General features: G+C 52.8%; 1 protein-coding gene and 1 pseudogene across 1 annotated transcript; both read left to right on the top strand.

The window, feature by feature from the left end:
- The first annotated feature begins 3601 nt into the window (after positions 1-3601).
- On the top strand, positions 3602-7850 carry LOC148776803 (uncharacterized). The gene is made up of 5 exons (XM_088840237.1): positions 3602-3839; positions 4303-6142; positions 6395-6751; positions 7007-7377; positions 7636-7850. The coding sequence occupies exons 1-5, from the start codon at positions 3602-3604 to the stop codon at positions 7848-7850; spliced, it is 3021 nt and encodes a 1006-aa protein (XP_088696363.1).
- A 2632-nt stretch (positions 7851-10482) lies between these two features.
- Positions 10483-14500, top strand: LOC148776802 (protein 4.2-like; annotated as a pseudogene).
- Positions 14501-15949: the final 1449 nt, after the last annotated feature.

Genomic DNA, 15949 nt, shown 5'->3' with positions numbered 1-15949 from the left:
ATACTTACTATAACCCTGCCCTTGAGGGGCTCTTGTAAAGCACTAAATAAAGTAATAGAGGCATGCACACATGCATAGATTTTCAGTGATATCTGTGCACACTTAAAAAGAACTCTACACAATGTATTATAAAAATCTTGATGCTGTGTGTCCCTAGTTGCCAGCTCTCTACACCCGGGGCAGATTCATGTCAATGTATGGCAAAACCAACCAATATAATATTGTCAAATAAAAAAAAAAAAACTATCTAAATTAACAAGACCTTATCTATTAGGATAGCTATCAGAGTATTCCAAATTCTACTTCTTGTAGTACCCTGTCCCAACCATTTTCCTTCCTCTTTTCATTAGCCCTCAATCCAGAAGCCCTGGAGATTTGTTCATTAATTTGTGTACCTATTTAGTGATGTGGCCAATTTCTTAATCCCTTATCAAATTTCAGGCACCATTCTTCAGTATGTTTTGTAGGGTGATGACACGGCAGTGATCAACACAGATGAATATACCCTCTCTCCAATTGAGGGGGCAGACAAAAATAAACAAGCAAATATAAAAAAATATAAGTATAAATATGTAAATAAAAATTACATAGATGCATAGAATAACTAGTATATCAGGTAAGTGCTAGGGAAAAAATAGAAAGCATGGTAGGGAGATGGAGATGGCTGATAGAAGGCACCTGCCACTTGAAATGAAGTAATAAATGAAGGCTTTATGGGGAAGATAAAATGTATCAAGGAATTTAAGGTGGTTGTGGAAGGGAGCAAGGTGCATATCTGGGGAATGAATATTCCCAGCAGAAGGAACAGTCAGATGGCAAGAGGAGGAGGCAAGAATGTGCCTAGAGTATTCAAGGACAGAAAGGGTGTCAGCGCGTGGGAAATAGAGTGAGCAAAGCAGAGAGGAGAAGGAACAAGTCAGGAAGAAACAGAGGCCCAGATTTCTAGGCCTGTGGAGGCACTCTGAGGACTTTGCTTTTTAAGTCACTGAAGAGATCTGAGCAATACGACCCGATTTACGTTTTAACAGGATCTCTCTGAATGCCCTGTTGATTAGAAACTGCAAGAGAGTAAGGACAAGCTCCGGAAGACCAAGAGTTGACTCAAAGACATGATTTACTCAAAAACGCACCTCTTATTCAGTGACAATGTAGAGCAGGGACTGGCAAATAATTGCTCACAAATCACTGTGAGCTCAGCCTGTTCTTTTATGACTGCTGAGCTAATACTGAACCTCACATTTTGAAAGGCTGCTGAAGAAAGAGGAGGAGGAGAAGCTACAGAAACTGTATGCGGCCCACCGAGTCTAAGATACATATGTAAAACTCCAGAAAATGTTTTCCAACACCTGATGGAAATCATCGGGCTGGTAGTAGGTCCACAACAAAACTGGGAGGAGGAATCCATGAGTGAATTAGCTGCTGAAAATATTGTAAAGTGACAGGTGTCAAGAGACATTCACGGTTTCACCCTTAACCTTCAGAAATGGTGCTATTTTCATTGAGCTGTTGAAAAATATAATCTAACTTTCAAAACAACAAATCAGAAGGCATCTTCTCACATAAGCAAGGTCATAAATCACTGTCAAGTAAAACTGAAGTAGCAACAAATCAATAACCAAAAACATTTGTATGGACTTTTAAACTTTAGAAAGCATTTGCATCTTCATTATCTAATGTAATTCTCAAATAATCCATGAACTAGTTATTATTACTTTCCCATTAGAAATTTGGAGAAGGCAATGGCAACCCAATGGCAACCCACTCCAGTACTCTTGCCTGGGAAATCCCATGGACAGAGGAGCCTGGTAGGCTACAGTCCATGGGGTCACGAGGAGTCGGACGCGACTGAGCGACTTCACTTTCACTTTTCACTTTCATGCACTGGAGAAGGAAATGGCAACCCACTCCAGTATTCTTGCCTGGAGAATCCTAGGGACGGAGGAGCCTGGTGGGCTGCCAACTATGGGGTCGCACAGAGTCAGTACACAACTGACGCAACTTAGCAGCAGCATTAGAAATTACCACATACTAAGTCCTTAGTGATTGCCCAAGAAAAGCTGAAATCTTGAGTGTTACACCTATTAATGCCAAGGTTTCCCCCCCACCTCCCCCCCCCCCCCCCCCCGCATGGAAATGCTGGATGCTAGAACTGACAGGGATTTTCAGCTCAAGATGCAGACTAGAACACATATTTACTTTCTCTTCTTTCTGAAACCATATTTAAATAACTGTAAAAATACCAAAATTAACAAGCCAATAAAAGCCAAGAGGTTGTGGAAGTCATCAACTACAGAAAGCTTTCAACATATTTCTAGAAGGCAAAAAATGAAAGAGAGTGATGAGTAAAATAATTAAGGAAAGATTGTCCTAAGAAGGGTCAGCACAAAGCCAGTCAGCTTTTGGTGAATTCTGGTTTTAGTAAAGGGCAAGGAGACAAGAGGAACTGAAAAACAAGGAAATTAAAGTTATTTTAGGGAAAAAAGTTACTCGAATGAGCTCCAGAGACCACTCAGCCTGATGTCATATTAATTCATGGATTACAATGGATTGTTGGTAAGCAAGACAAGGAAACAGGGAAGAAACAAAAATCAAGAGGTTGTTCCTTACTGAACTCTTCTCAAACGAGATCAAGGAATTATGGTTAAATGCCACGGCTGTAAATCATTTCTGCTCCTAGAGAGGTCACATAGGGCTTATGACATTTCTCGCTTTTTTCAGACATAATTTAGGTCTGAGAAAAACCTTTTGTGTCCTCCAATCTCAAGTCTTATTGGGGATGGAAGTCCAAATTTACTCTGACATACTAGAAAAAGAATCTCAAGAGCAGAGGGCAAAACTAATTTATAATATATGAATTATGTCCAGTGTTATTTTAAATATATTTTAAATGAAAATATATAAATCAAGTTTCACTGATCAATACAATTCTGGGTTCTGAAACCTCTACATGTCACATGCCTAATGTGTAACCACATGTCAGCCCAGGAGAAAGAAAACACTCCAATGAAGTAAGCCAAAGAAACAAGATTTAAACTCAATAAAGCCATGTTAGACTAGGATTTTTCAGTTCTTTCCCATTCTTTTGAAGCTTCTACCTTGTGAATAATAACATGTTTCCCTTGTTCTAGACACACAAGAGTGCGTCTTCTCTCCTGGGCATAAGAATCTCTAGAATTATATATAGTAGTAAAGAGTGGACCAAGCTGACATGCTCACAGTGACCAAATTGTACTATTCTAAACTGACACAGTGCTCCGCTATGAAGCTGCAATAAATTATGTGTTTGCTTTCTAGACGTGAATGAGTTGCCTCACTGAACATACTCCAGGAAGGCCATCCATAGAAATTGGCTTCTAATCCATACAGAATAATTCACTGGTAAATTTCTTTCAGGAAAGCCCACGCTTTATCTAGACTATAATCTTTACACATCTGGATTCTTCAAACTAGACCAAAGGGAAAACCTCCGCTGGTGCTCTGCTGACAACTGGTGGTCCCTCACCTGCATCTTCTGAGATCAGAACCCAGTGCGGTAGGTGATCAACTCATGAACTGAGCAAAAGAAAACCTCTACAGGGTAGGATATAGGCTCATTATCGGTATGACACTTGGGGCTGATTGTCATCAGGAGTACAAGAAAAGAACAGTCATACATGAAGCATGGATGACCAGGAGGCACCACAGCCCAGAGAAGGCTTGGTTCAAATCCTGGCTAAGCCATCACTCTCTGCACACCCTGAAGACCAGTCTAAAGTCGAACTGTTGTACCAAATTTCTAAAAAGACGTGAAGAGCCTTACCTGCCAGGAAGGGAGGTTGTGGGGGGCAGCATCCGGCCAGGTGAGGGCTCTGCATTCCCTGCCGGCTGGTGATGATGGCAGAGGAGCAGCAGTGGAGAAGGTGCTCCTGGTTCCAGGTCTCGCAGAGAAGCTGGGGAGGTCCCCATAGGTGCTGGACCACCCCCCGACAGGATGGGTGGCTCTTGCACTCAGCTTTGCACAGGCCTCTGAGACACAGGCAGGGAAGGGCTGACCGATACAAATGCAGGCACCAAGGGGGCTGCATGAGGAGGTGCTAGACAGGATGAGCTCTGGAGGAGGAGGCCCCCACAGTCCTTACCAGTCTTTGCATGGTGGCCCCTCTGGTGCCAAACACCTGCCGCCCACAGTGGGAAGTCTCAGCTGCTAGAGAGCCTGGGAGGGGTCATGCGCTGGGGCCCTGCCCTTTGCCCTGTAATTTGCCACACCCACGCGCGCGCAGCACAGTTTCTCTGTGACACGTATACCATGGACTCATCACAAAGGCCAGGCTGAGGACTCCCCCCTCCAGTGCATGCTTGACCACGAGTGGAGTCAGAAGCTAGGGAGGCACTCTCCCAGTTTCACACTCTATTCTCTGGCGTTTTGGTGTGCAATCAATACTGTATGGGCAACTACGCTCCTGAGTTCACTACCTGAGCTACCTGCTCAGGTGGTCAAGCCTGGGAAGCTGGTACCAACCAGTCACCTCCCACTTCCTTGCGCAAAGGAGAGAGAGGTGATGGGCCAAGAAGAGCCCAGGGAAGGCATGACAAAGGAGGAAGGCCACGCAGAGGCCGAAGGACAGGACGATGGTCTGTACCACAGTGGGGATGTGACAGGGACACCCAGGCCCCAGGAGACCAGCGGGGTCCTCACATCCCTGCAGTGCAGTCCTGAGCCTCCAAACCTCCTTCCGGTGCACCCAGAAGGCAGCTTCCGTGAGAAAGCCCAGGGGTCTCGGCTGAATTCCTCCGGAAGCCCCGCCATCTGCTCAGCCGGCACTGGTGGAGACGGCCAGCCTCCCTTGCAACCTGGGCCCCTGGCCACGGTGCTCTCTGCCCCAGGTCCGTGCTGCAACCTGCTGCCCGAGAGGCCAGTAGAGGTGCTGGGAGAAGACCACCGACCCAGCTCCCCAGAGTCACTGATTTCCGGGAAGGTGCTGCAGCATAAACAACCTTCAGACACCCCACGGAGAAGCTCTTCGCCCCTGGGATCTGCCAGCAGTAGGCACCCCGTCAAGCGGAAGACACCCGTGCCGCTTTTTCTGCCACTGCCGCCACTGCTGCCACCAGTGCCACCACCGCTGCCTCTGCCGTGGGGTCGCAGCAACCTTCCCCCTCCTCCGAAGCTTCCAGGCATGACTCTCGCCAAAACCTGGGGCACCCTGAAACAAAGCATGCAGCGTCAGCGGAACAAAATCCTGAAAGATGCAAGGAAGGCCATGCGACGCCACAGTGTCCCTCCGCCTGCCCCAGGGACGACAGGCTCCCTGATTCCGGTCAGTCACACTTTGGCGGTCCCTCCTGCTACCAGCAATTTGGCCGACCGGAACTCCAGATTCCTCAGTCTGGCTGGCCGTCCACCTTGCCTGACAACTTGTCTGGATCAGGGGGCAAGACACACAGCCCCCGTGTACTCTCACGCTGCTACTGCTGCACGTGCTCGTCTTCCTCCAGTTTGCAATCCCATTGTGGGAATGAACCTTAAGAAGGATGAAGGCACTCGGTGTTCAGTCAGAGCAGCACCCCCTTTTACTTCTGACCTCTCCAAACCACTGAGCACCCCAACCCTCTCCTTACCACCACCCTCCTACAGAACTGAATCCCCAACACCCATGTGTGTAGATCCTGCCCCTCCCTTATCCTTACTCACCCCTCTTCCAAACCCTCCCATCGCCCCCGCTATTCTGACTGTGCAGCCCATCCCTGCTACTGCCGTCCCTTTTCCCACCACAGTCCCGGCATCTGGAAGTGTGACCTCCCCGTCTTCTTCAGATCCGGGCATCACAGCCATGGACACTACACCCCCTTCTAAAGCTATGATTTTTCGGTCTCCCCCAGGGATTGGGGTGCAGCAGACACACACTGCACCAGGCACGACACTCTCATTTATGCCCATGGTCTCCACCCGCGCTGGGGCTCCGGCTGCCGTCTTCCCCGGGCCCTCATCTGGGGCTCCGGCTGCCGTCTTCCCCGGGCCCCCACCTGCGGCTCCGGCTGCCGTCTTCCCCGGGCCCTCATCTGGGGCTCCAGCTGCCGTCTTCCCCGGGCCCCCATCTGGGGCTCCGGCTGCCGTCTTCCCCGGGCCCTCATCTGGGGCTCCAGCTGCCGTCTTCCCCGGGCCCCCATCTGGGGCTCCGGCTGCCTTCTCTGTTCTAACTGTGCAGCCCATCCCTGCTACTGCCATCCCTTTTCCCACCACAGTCCCGGCATCTGGAAGTGTGACCTCCCCGTCTTCTTCAGATCCAGGCATCACAGCCATGGACACTACACCCCCTTCTAAAGCTATGATTTTTCGGTCTCCCCCAGGGATTGGGGTGCAGCAGACACACACTGCACCAGGCACGACACTCTCATTTATGCCCATGGTCTCCAGTCGCGCTGGGGCTCCGGCTGCCGTCTTCCCCGGGCCCTCATCTGGGGCTCCGGCTGTCGTCTTCCCCGGGCCCTCATCTGGGGCTCCGGCTGCCGTCTTCCCCGGGCCCCCACCTGGGGCTCCGGCTGCCGTCTTCCCCGGGCCCTCATCTGGGGCTCCGGCTGTCGTCTTCCCCGGGCCATCATCTGGGGCTCCGGCTGCCGTCTTCCCCGGGCCCCCATCTGGGGCTCCGGCTGCCGTGTTCCCCGGGCCATCATCTGGGGCTCCGGCTGCTGTCTTCCCCGGGCCCCCACCTGCGGCACCGGCTGCCGTCTTCCCCGGGCCCTCATCTGGGGCTCCGGCTGCCATCTTCCCCGGGCCCTCATCAGGGACTCCGGCTGCCTTCTCTGTTCTAACTGTGCAGCCCATCCCTGCTACTGCCGTCCCTTTTCCCACCACAGTCCCGGCATCTGGAAGTGTGACCTCCCCGTCTTCTTCAGATCCGGGCATCACAGCCATGGACACTACACCCCCTTCTAAAGCTATGATTTTTCGGTCTCCCCCAGGGATTGGGGTGCAGCAGACACACACTGCACCAGGCACGACACTCTCATTTGTGCCCATGGTCTCCAGCTGCGCTGGGGCTCCGGCTGCCGTCTTCCCCGGGCCCTCGTCTGGGGCTCCGGCTGCCGTCTTCCCCGGGCCCCCACCTGGGGCTCCGGCTGCCGTCTTCCCCGGGCCCCCACCTGGGGCACCGGCTGCCGTCTTCCCCGGGCCCCCACCTGCGGCTCCGGCTGCCGTCTTCCCCGGGCCCCCACCTGGGGCTCGGGCTGCCGTCTTCCCCGGGCCCTCACCTGGGGCACCGGCTGCCGTCTTCCCCGGGCCCCCACCTGCGGCTCCGGCTGCCGTCTTCCCCGGGCCCTCATCTGGGGCTCCAGCTGCCGTCTTCCCCGGGCCCCCATCTGGGGCTCCGGCTGCCGTCTTCCCCGGGCCCTCATCAGGGACTCCGGCTGCCTTCTCTGTTCTAACTGTGCAGCCCATCCCTGCTACTGCCGTCCCTTTTCCCACCACAGTCCCGGCATCTGGAAGTGTGACCTCCCCGTCTTCTTCAGATCCGGGCATCACAGCCATGGACACTACGCCCCCTTCTAAAGCTATGATTTTTCGGTCTCCCCCAGGGATTGGGGTGCAGCAGACACACACTGCACAGAGACCACGCACGACACTCTCATTTGTGCCCATGGTCTCCAGCCGCGCTGGGGCTCCGGCTGCCGTCTTCCCCGGGCCCTCATCTGGGGCTCCGGCTGTCGTCTTCCCCGGGCCCTCATCTGGGGCTCCGGCTGCCGTCTTCCCCGGGCCCCCACCTGGGGCTCCGGCTGCCGTCTTCCCCGGGCCCTCGTCTGGGGCTCCGGCTGCCGTCTTTCCCGGGCCCCCACCTGCGGCCTTGGGTCCTGGTTTCCCCAGGCCCACTATCTAGAACTCCAGCCTATGTCTTCCCCATCCCTCCCTCTTGGGTCCGGCCACTGTCTCCCCTGTCCCACCCCCCCATCTATGGCTTTGTGTCCTGTCTTCCCTCACCCCCCCATCTATGGCTTTGTGTCCTGTCTTCCCTCACATCCCCCCCCCATCTAGGACTTTGGCTGTTTCCCTCAGTTCTCAAATTATGATTTTGGGTCCTGCCTCCCCCAGCCCCCCAACTATAGCTTCAGCCCCTGTTTCCCCCAACCCCCCATCCATGGCTTCAGCTCCTGTTTTCCCCAACCTCACATCTGTGGCTTCAGTTCCTTTTTCCCCAGCCCCACATCTATGGCTTCAGCTCCTGTTTTCCCCAACCCCACATCTATGGCTTCAGCTCCTGTTTTCCCCAGCCCCCACCTATGGCTTTGGCAGTTATCTATGCTCCAGCAGATGGCATCGCGACAGATGCCAAACCAGTCTTTGACACAGATGCTATAGAAACCACACCTGCTCCTCAGACTGTTATTTTCCAGTCTACCTCTGACTCCAAGGAGAACCACTACCCATATCACGTGGCTGTTCTTGGTTGTGAGAACACAGCACCCAGTGGCAGCAATGCCTGGACCCAAGCCTCGACTTATTTACCTGTGGAGTTGGTCATCAGAGGTACCCACATTTCAAGTGAAGCTTGAAACCCAGAAACTTGGACTCAGAACTCACCCTTTAGCCCACATCTGGGGCCAACAATAGGAAGAAGCCTAACAAGTCTATTCCACTGGGAAACCCATTAGCCCTAGCACAAGATAAAAAGCTAACCTCTTCTGCAGTCCAGCTACCCAGAAGAAGCATAATGGATTCAGGTTTGCCAGATCCCCTGTCTGAGACCACCACCATCAACATGCAGCCGGCCTTTGTGTACAACTCAGATATTTTCCCCAGGTATGTATCTGCTACTACTGGTTTTGGAGAGGATACCACAGTGCCCGGTACTGGACACTGGTACTTGTCCCTTCACACAAATTTCTCCTCTATGGTGATGGGATTTGTAACTGTAGCTTTTCTACACTCAGGTGGCTCCTGAGTGCAGCGATGGGAAGTGGTAACACCCCGACCTCTAACCTCTAACCATAAGGATGGCAGTGTCCCCTGCCATCACTCTACCACCTGGATTCGGCTCAGGTAGACCCCAGGCATTTGGATTCAAGTTAGAACCAGATATGTGCCCAGATGCTGGGAGGGCGGCTTGCCCTTCCTACTGCAGCAGCCATGCTGCACTGAGATGCCCCCAGGTGATCTGGCCCACAGTAGGAACACTAATGGTGCTGGGTGCCCCACACAGTTCTGTCCAAAAGTTAGGTGGGCCAGATGCTTCTGAATAAGTGAGGCCTAGGGCATTCACACCAACCCCAAAACTCCCACCAGCCATAGAGGCTGCAGGTCCCATCAACAGTGGGCCTGATGTGGTACTGCAGACAGCAAGCTACCGTCTCCAGTCCTCTGCCAGAGCTGCCCCCGTCTAGGGCCCCAGAAGTTTTTTACTCACGAATGGTCCCCTCCTCCCAGAGTGCAGGGGACAGTCCCTGGAGGAGGGTCTGAGTGAGGAGGGGCAGACAGTAGCATCCAGCGGGGAGAGAAATGACAGGAAGGGGTCCTCCCTCAGGTCACAAGCCAGCGAGGACTAAAACTGACCTGGGTTTCCTTGAGACCTCCCTCTCCCTGCCTCCTCACCCCCAGCCCTGGCAGGTAGCTTAGGTCCCTGGGAAGAAGGGGGTCAGTTCCATCTTACCTGTGGTTTGGGGATAAGGCAGTCAAAGGAACTTGTTTTCATTTCTAAATTATTCCCATGAAGGTGGCCTGGTCCTTTCCTATTGTCCTTCAAAAGTTCTCTCACAGGAGTAATGTGTTCTCTCTTTCCTCATGTGGCTCAACCCTCTCCTCTGAGGAGGTGGTGAGGGACAGCGCTAGCCTGCGAGGAGGAGGAAACGTGGGCCTCAAGGCCCCAGGTGCAAACACTCGAAGAATCAGGGCCAGGCAGACCAAGGAACAGTGAAAGCCTCCAGCGAGGGGCAGCCCTCCTGCTGCTCTCGTGTCCTGAGTTTCATTTGCCACTATGGGCTTCCCTGGGGGCTCACAGAGTAAAGAATCTGCCTGCAATGCGGGAGACCTGGGTTCGATCCAGGTTTCAACCCCTGGGTCAGGAAGATCCCCTGGAGAAGGGAATGACAACCCACTCCAGTATTCTTGCCTGCAGAATCCCATGGACAAAGGAGCCTGGGGGGCTACAGTCCATGGGGTCACAAGAATCGGACACGACTGAGCGACTAACACTTTCATTTTCATGGCTCACGAACCCCTGCTTCTGAAGGACTTGTTACAAATGTTTCCCAGACACCATCCCAGTGGGTGAGGGTGGAGCCCAGGAACATGCAGGTTTAACAAGTTCCAGGTGATTTCCATACAGGTGATCTGTTCACCATGCCTGGAGAACTTTGATGAGCCCTTGCTACGGGCGTACTAAGTCACTTCAGTTGTGTCCGGTTCTTTGCGACCCTATAGCCCACCAAGCTCCTCTGTCCGTGGGATTCTCCAGGCAATACTGGAGTGGGTTTCCATGCCCTCCTCAAGGGGATCTTCCCCACCCGGGGATTGAACACATGTTTCTTTCAACTCCTGCATTGGCAGGCGGGATCTTTACCATTAGCGCCACCTGAGAAGCCGGAGCCCTCCCTACTCACCCCCATAAACATCCACACATTTCCCCAAACAGCTGCACGTTCTTAAGGAGAAGTTCGTCCTGCTCACTGCGAAGATCCAGACTATGGAGGAAAGGGCCTTGCTGAACAAGCGCCGGGACAGTGCGCCCATCCTGCGACAGAGGGTCACTGGTCATGGGAGGCCCATGTACGAGGGTCAGGCCTGGGTGTTGGCAGCTGCTGCTTGCACAGGTACAGAGCAGACTTGCCTGCCACACCCAGGCAAGTCACCTTGGCTACCGCACAGAGTGTCTGCCTTGCTTCTTGCATTGCCCGGTCCCCCCTGCCCCGTGACATCTCCAAAAGCAGCCACTGCCTCCACTCCGCAGCATCCCCCACCTCCACCACACCTGTGCCTGCTTCCCATGCGCCATCTGGCCAAGACGGCTTTTCCCCAGCCACTCCTCCCAACCAACTTCTGCTCCTTTTCCCAGATTCAGCAAAGCTGGGCCCATCTGGCGAGCTCTGCTCCCAAACTCCCCAAAGCTCCTGCCTGCCTCTGCCCCGGAAAAGCCAGTCCCAGCGCTCTGTTGAAGCCCCCCGCTGTCCACTCCACCTGCTGTGTATCTTGTCTGTTTCTCATTACTTGGCCTGCACGTAGCCTAGGTCGGGCGGGTGTCAGCTCCCGTGCCCCTTCTTTCCACAATGTCACCTGGCATTTAGGACCATGAAAGTGCCCGGTGTCCAGAGGAGACACTGAGAACGCTAGCCATAGACCCCATCCCCCGCGTCCCAGGCCTCTCTGGTGCCCTGACCCTCTGCCCGCTTGCCCGCAGTGCTGCGAGGCCTGGGAATCCCTGCCCGTGTCGTGACCGCCTTCACCTCCGCCCAGGGCACCGGCGGGGGCCTGCTGGTAGACGAGTACTACAACGAGGAGAGGCGGCGGAATGGAGAAGGCAACAGAGGCAGAGCCTGGTGAGAAGCCCAAAGGGGATGCCTGACGTCCCAGACCTGAAAGGGCTCCAAACCCGCAGGCTCTCATCCACGGGAACTCCCCGCCCCAAGCAGCCCTGCTTTGAATAGGCCTTCCGGATTCTGGAAGGCAGGATTCCGAAGGTCAGGGTGAATGTGAGATGCACGCCCCTTCCTGGGAGTGTTGGAACCACTCGTCCGCAGTGTCCTCCCAGCCACTCAGTATCAGCTCTGTCATCTCCAGGGCTGCTTCCGGACTCCCCCCCCCCCCCCCCCCGCAACTTGTATTGTTCCCTTTGCTTCAGGATCTTCCAGACTTCCACGGAGTGCTGGATGGCCCGGCCTGCTCTGCCTGAGGGTTATGACGGATGGCAGATTCTATACCCAAGTGCTCTTAAAGGAGGTGAAGGTAAAGCCTGGGGTGGGCCTAGGACCCCTGGGTTACACAGCGCTGCAAGAGTACAGGGAGTCCCTTGGAGAGGAAGCAGGGGCAGCAGGTGTTCCATAGTGGGTCTGCAGCCCCTAAAACAGAAGGGGTGGCAGGACTGATGGTGAGCAGTGGGATGCCGGCCCAAGGCCCCCCAGGAACAGAACAGTCACAGAGCCAGGCACGCAGGAAGTGCTCAACAAAGGCAGCCTGCTCCTGTCATGTCTGCGCTCAAGCTGGCTTAGGAGCTCCCATGTCCTCTGTAACTCTGAGGTCTCGTCCAGCTTCTGAGAGGGCGCCTGCCATAGACCATGACCAAAAAGCTTTGTCACTACAAGTGAGCCTCACCTCCTCTGTGCCCTCAGAAACCCTGCCTAGTGCCCACCTCTGACCTTGATTCCAGCAGAGGGGCAACAGGGCGTTAGGATGGGGACAGAGGTTTGGCTGCTCTGACCGAAGCCAAGGTCTGGCTGTGGTTCCTCTCACTCACTGACGTTTCTCTCCCTCAGTCCTGGAGGCCTGTGATCTGGTCCCAGTCAGAGCGGTCAAGGAGGGGATAGTGCAGCTGAGCCTGCAGCAGCAGACATTTTTGCCTCCATAAATGCCTCATGTGTGGTCTGGAGGTGCCGTGAGGACGGGACCCTGGAGTTGACTGACTGCAACCCTAAGGATTTTGGCAATAATAGCACCGAGAATGTGGACGGTGACCGCCGTGAGGACATCACACAGAACTACAAGTATCCTGAAGGTACCAGGCAGTGGGGGTCCTCTCAGGTGGCTCAGAGGTAAAGAATCTGCCCACCAATGCAGGAGATGCCAGTTCGATCCCTGGGTCGGGAAGATCCCCTGGAGTAGGAAATGGCAACCCACTCGTTTTCTTGCCCAGAAAAATCCCTTGGACAGACTGAACGGATGCAGTCTGTGGGATTGCAAAGGGTTGGAGACGACTGAAGCAATTTAGTATGCACGCACCAGGTGGAAGAGGGCCCCAAACAGCAACAGAGGGAAAGGAATGGGCCAGACACATGCAGGTCAGGGAGACGTGCTGTCCGCTCCCCATCACATAAAACAGGACTGCTCAACCTTGTTTGACTTTACTCACATTTTGGACCAGATATCTTTGCTCTCTGGGAGGCTGTGCGACCTGGGACATTCAGAAGCCTTCCTGGTCTCTCTCCTCTAGATGCCAGCCCCTCCTCAACCAGCACCACCAGTTGTGACAACCAGAAATGTCTCCTGACATTTCCAAATGTCCCCTGGGGGCAAAATTGTCCCCAGCTGAGAACTACTGCTATAGAACAGAATACTTAATACCAAGCCCAGGTGACTTCCCTGGTGGTCCAGTGGTTAAGACTCTGCACTTCTACTGCAGGGGGTTAATCCCTGGTTGGGAAGCTAAGATCCCATATGTCACATGTGGCATGGCCAAAGACAAAAGAAAAACCAAGCCCAGCTGCCAGGAAATATTCTCTGTCTCCTGCTGTATTCCAACACTCCCCACCCTCCCTGTGGATTCCCCTCCATATTAGTTATTAGAGTGCCCCGCGGCCCTGTCCTCCCATTTGTCCAAACAAGAAGGCCTGCACTGTTCTTGAGCCGCCCAATGGCACCCTCACCCCCATCTCCTCATCTCCTTCCCCGTTGCCTGCAGGTCACTCAGGGCCTCATCATCTCTTTTCTAGAGGATTATAGTAGCCTCCTAACTGGACCCCTGCCTCCAGTTTCCCCATCATTATTCCATCTCTAACTTACAGTTTCCAGAGTGAGCTTCCCAGGACACAGATATGTTTATGTGACAGAATATTCCTGCTCCAGAATATTCCATGGCCTCCATTTCCCTTGGAATAAGTCCAAACTCCCTCACTTAGGAAAATACAAGTTCCTGCAACTTGGGCAAAAACTAGCTTTCCCACCGTTCAAGGGGCAAATTCACAGTACTTGAAGAACTTGACCCCTGAGTGACTTGGAAGAGACACACTGTATCTGTGGTGAGTTTGTCTAACACAAACCTTTCTTTTAACTACACGTGGCGCAAGAGGTTTGCAAGGCTCTTGTGGCCTTGGGCAATTTGAGCAGTAGTGGGTCAATGAACCTTAATCCTGAGCTTTTATTAGAAGAGTCTATACCTGCTGGGTAAGAGGCCTGCTTTGTTTATTCCATTCTTCAGGATCTTCTCAAGAAAAAGTGGTGCTGGAGGAAGTCCAGAAATACGTAATGAAACACAAGAAAGATGGTGCCATCTATCCTCCTTGTTGTGAGACTGATGATCCTCTACATCTCTTTTTGAAAGCACCGAGTTCCCTAGCCCTGGGAAAGAATGTAGAGTTCTCTGTGAACTTGTTAAAGCCCAGGGACCAGGAGAAGGAAGTGTAGCTGGCAGTTGGGCTGCAGGCAGTGTACTACAATGGCGTCCTTGCTGCCAAGCTCTGGAGGAAGAAGTCTGTCCTTACACTCAGTGCCAACTCAGGTAACGCTCTGGGGCCCCTTCCCAACACTCTACACACCCAGCTCCCACCTGTATGGCAGCAGCCATACAGCAACCCCTGCAGATTTGAAGACATGGTTTCTAGTTCCTGATGGGCTCGCTCGCTCTCTGTCTCATTCACTACATATTTACTGAGCGTCACACAGGAAAAACAAAACCCACAATTCTGATTGTAGTCGTCTGAGTCAACAGACTGTGGAGCAGGGTAAGAAGTGTTTGACGAAGTAAGCACAGTACAATGGTGGATTAGCATCTCTCCCAGGCAGGAGCAGGCTGCCCCCAGGTAAATCAGGCTGCCCTGGGTCTTGAAGGATGAGTAAGGCAGTGTCAGACAGAGAAGTGAGTCATGGGCTTTCCAGGCAGAAGGGACATATGCCCAGGTTCTTCCTCCTCCTTGAGAATCTTATGTAATTGATCTGGAGCCGGATCCAGGCACTGGACTTTTTTCAGAGCTCCCTGTGTTATTCTAGGGTTGAAATTCTCTGGACTAGAGCAGCTAGTTCTGCTCTAGTTCTCATGGAAAAGTTCTCCAACTTTGCTGCATGTAAGAACCAACTGGGGGAAGTTTGATGCTCACCTTGCACCCCAGACCAATTAAGTCAGAAACTCCACAATTTGACCCAAACATCAAAAATATTGTTAAGTCCCTGGGTGACTACAATGTGCAGGCAAGAGAATCAGTGGAATAGAGCTTGTTTACATGATTGCAGCTCCCTCCTGACTGGTCCCCCTGCCTCCAGTCTTTCCACCCTGTTCCCTTTCCAAGAGTGGGAGGAGTGGAGTGGGGGAGTTGCGTGAGAGCCAGACTGGGCCAGATCTTGAAGTGGCTTGTAGATGCTGCTCAAGAGTTGGGTTTTATTCTCTGGGCAATGCGGAGCTGGTAAAAGGTTTTAACCAGAGGAGTCAATGGGATTAGAAATTCATTTTTGAAAAAGAACTTTTGGTAGAATGGAATGGAAGGGGTCATATTAGAGTCATGTATCTCAGCCTTGTCTGTATGTTGAATCACCTGGAGAATTTTAAATATACTGATTCTTAGGTTTCTCGGTCGGAGTCTGTTTTAATTGACTTGGGGTGTGGCTTGGCATTGGGAATTTTTAAAGCTTCCCATATGATTCTAATGTGTATCTAATGTGTATCCAACAACCACAGATTAAAGTTGGAAGGTTTTGAAAAAATCGAAGGACAAAGTAAACTAGCAAAACTTTTCAAATGAAGTCATATTATAGAAGTGGGCTAGATTGAACTTGGGTATGCGGCTAGAAGGTGCTTCCAGTTTGGATGAGCCTCTAAAGTAGGGCCAATGGGAAAGAACAGGTTTGGGGAGAAAGATGACGAGTTCTGTTTGTTGCGTGTTGGGTTTGAAATCCCAGAAGACATCTGAGCTGTGATGGACAGTAGGCAGCTGGAAACCTAAACCTGGTATTTTGGATAAAGTCCTGGATGGGGGCAGGGGCGAGTGGGGAAGGGCTGAGAAAATGAGAGGGTGAGGAGGAAACCCAGGCAGCACCAGCGTGCAGGCAGCAAACAGGGAGACCTAG

The sequence above is a fragment of the Moschus berezovskii genome, chromosome 9, assembly GCF_049115385.1.
Source record: "Moschus berezovskii isolate FMDL1 chromosome 9, NW_MosBer_1.0, whole genome shotgun sequence".
NCBI lineage: Eukaryota > Metazoa > Chordata > Mammalia > Artiodactyla > Moschidae > Moschus > Moschus berezovskii.
The sequence above is the reverse complement of the archived record's forward strand: the minus strand, read 5'-3'. Positions and strand labels throughout refer to the sequence as shown.

Bases quoted from the DNA above. Each gene is read 5' to 3' on its own strand.
- LOC148776803 (XM_088840237.1), top strand. From the start codon at position 3,602: ATGACACTTGGGGCTGATTGTCATCAGGAGTACAAGAAAAGAACAGTC. The intron at 3,840-4,302 runs GTGAGGGCTCTG...CTCATCACAAAG, and splicing joins GGGGGGCAGCATCCGGCCAG to GCCAGGCTGAGGACTCCCCC. The intron at 7,378-7,635 runs CTCCGGCTGCCT...GCCGCGCTGGGG, and splicing joins CCCCGGGCCCTCATCAGGGA to CTCCGGCTGCCGTCTTCCCC.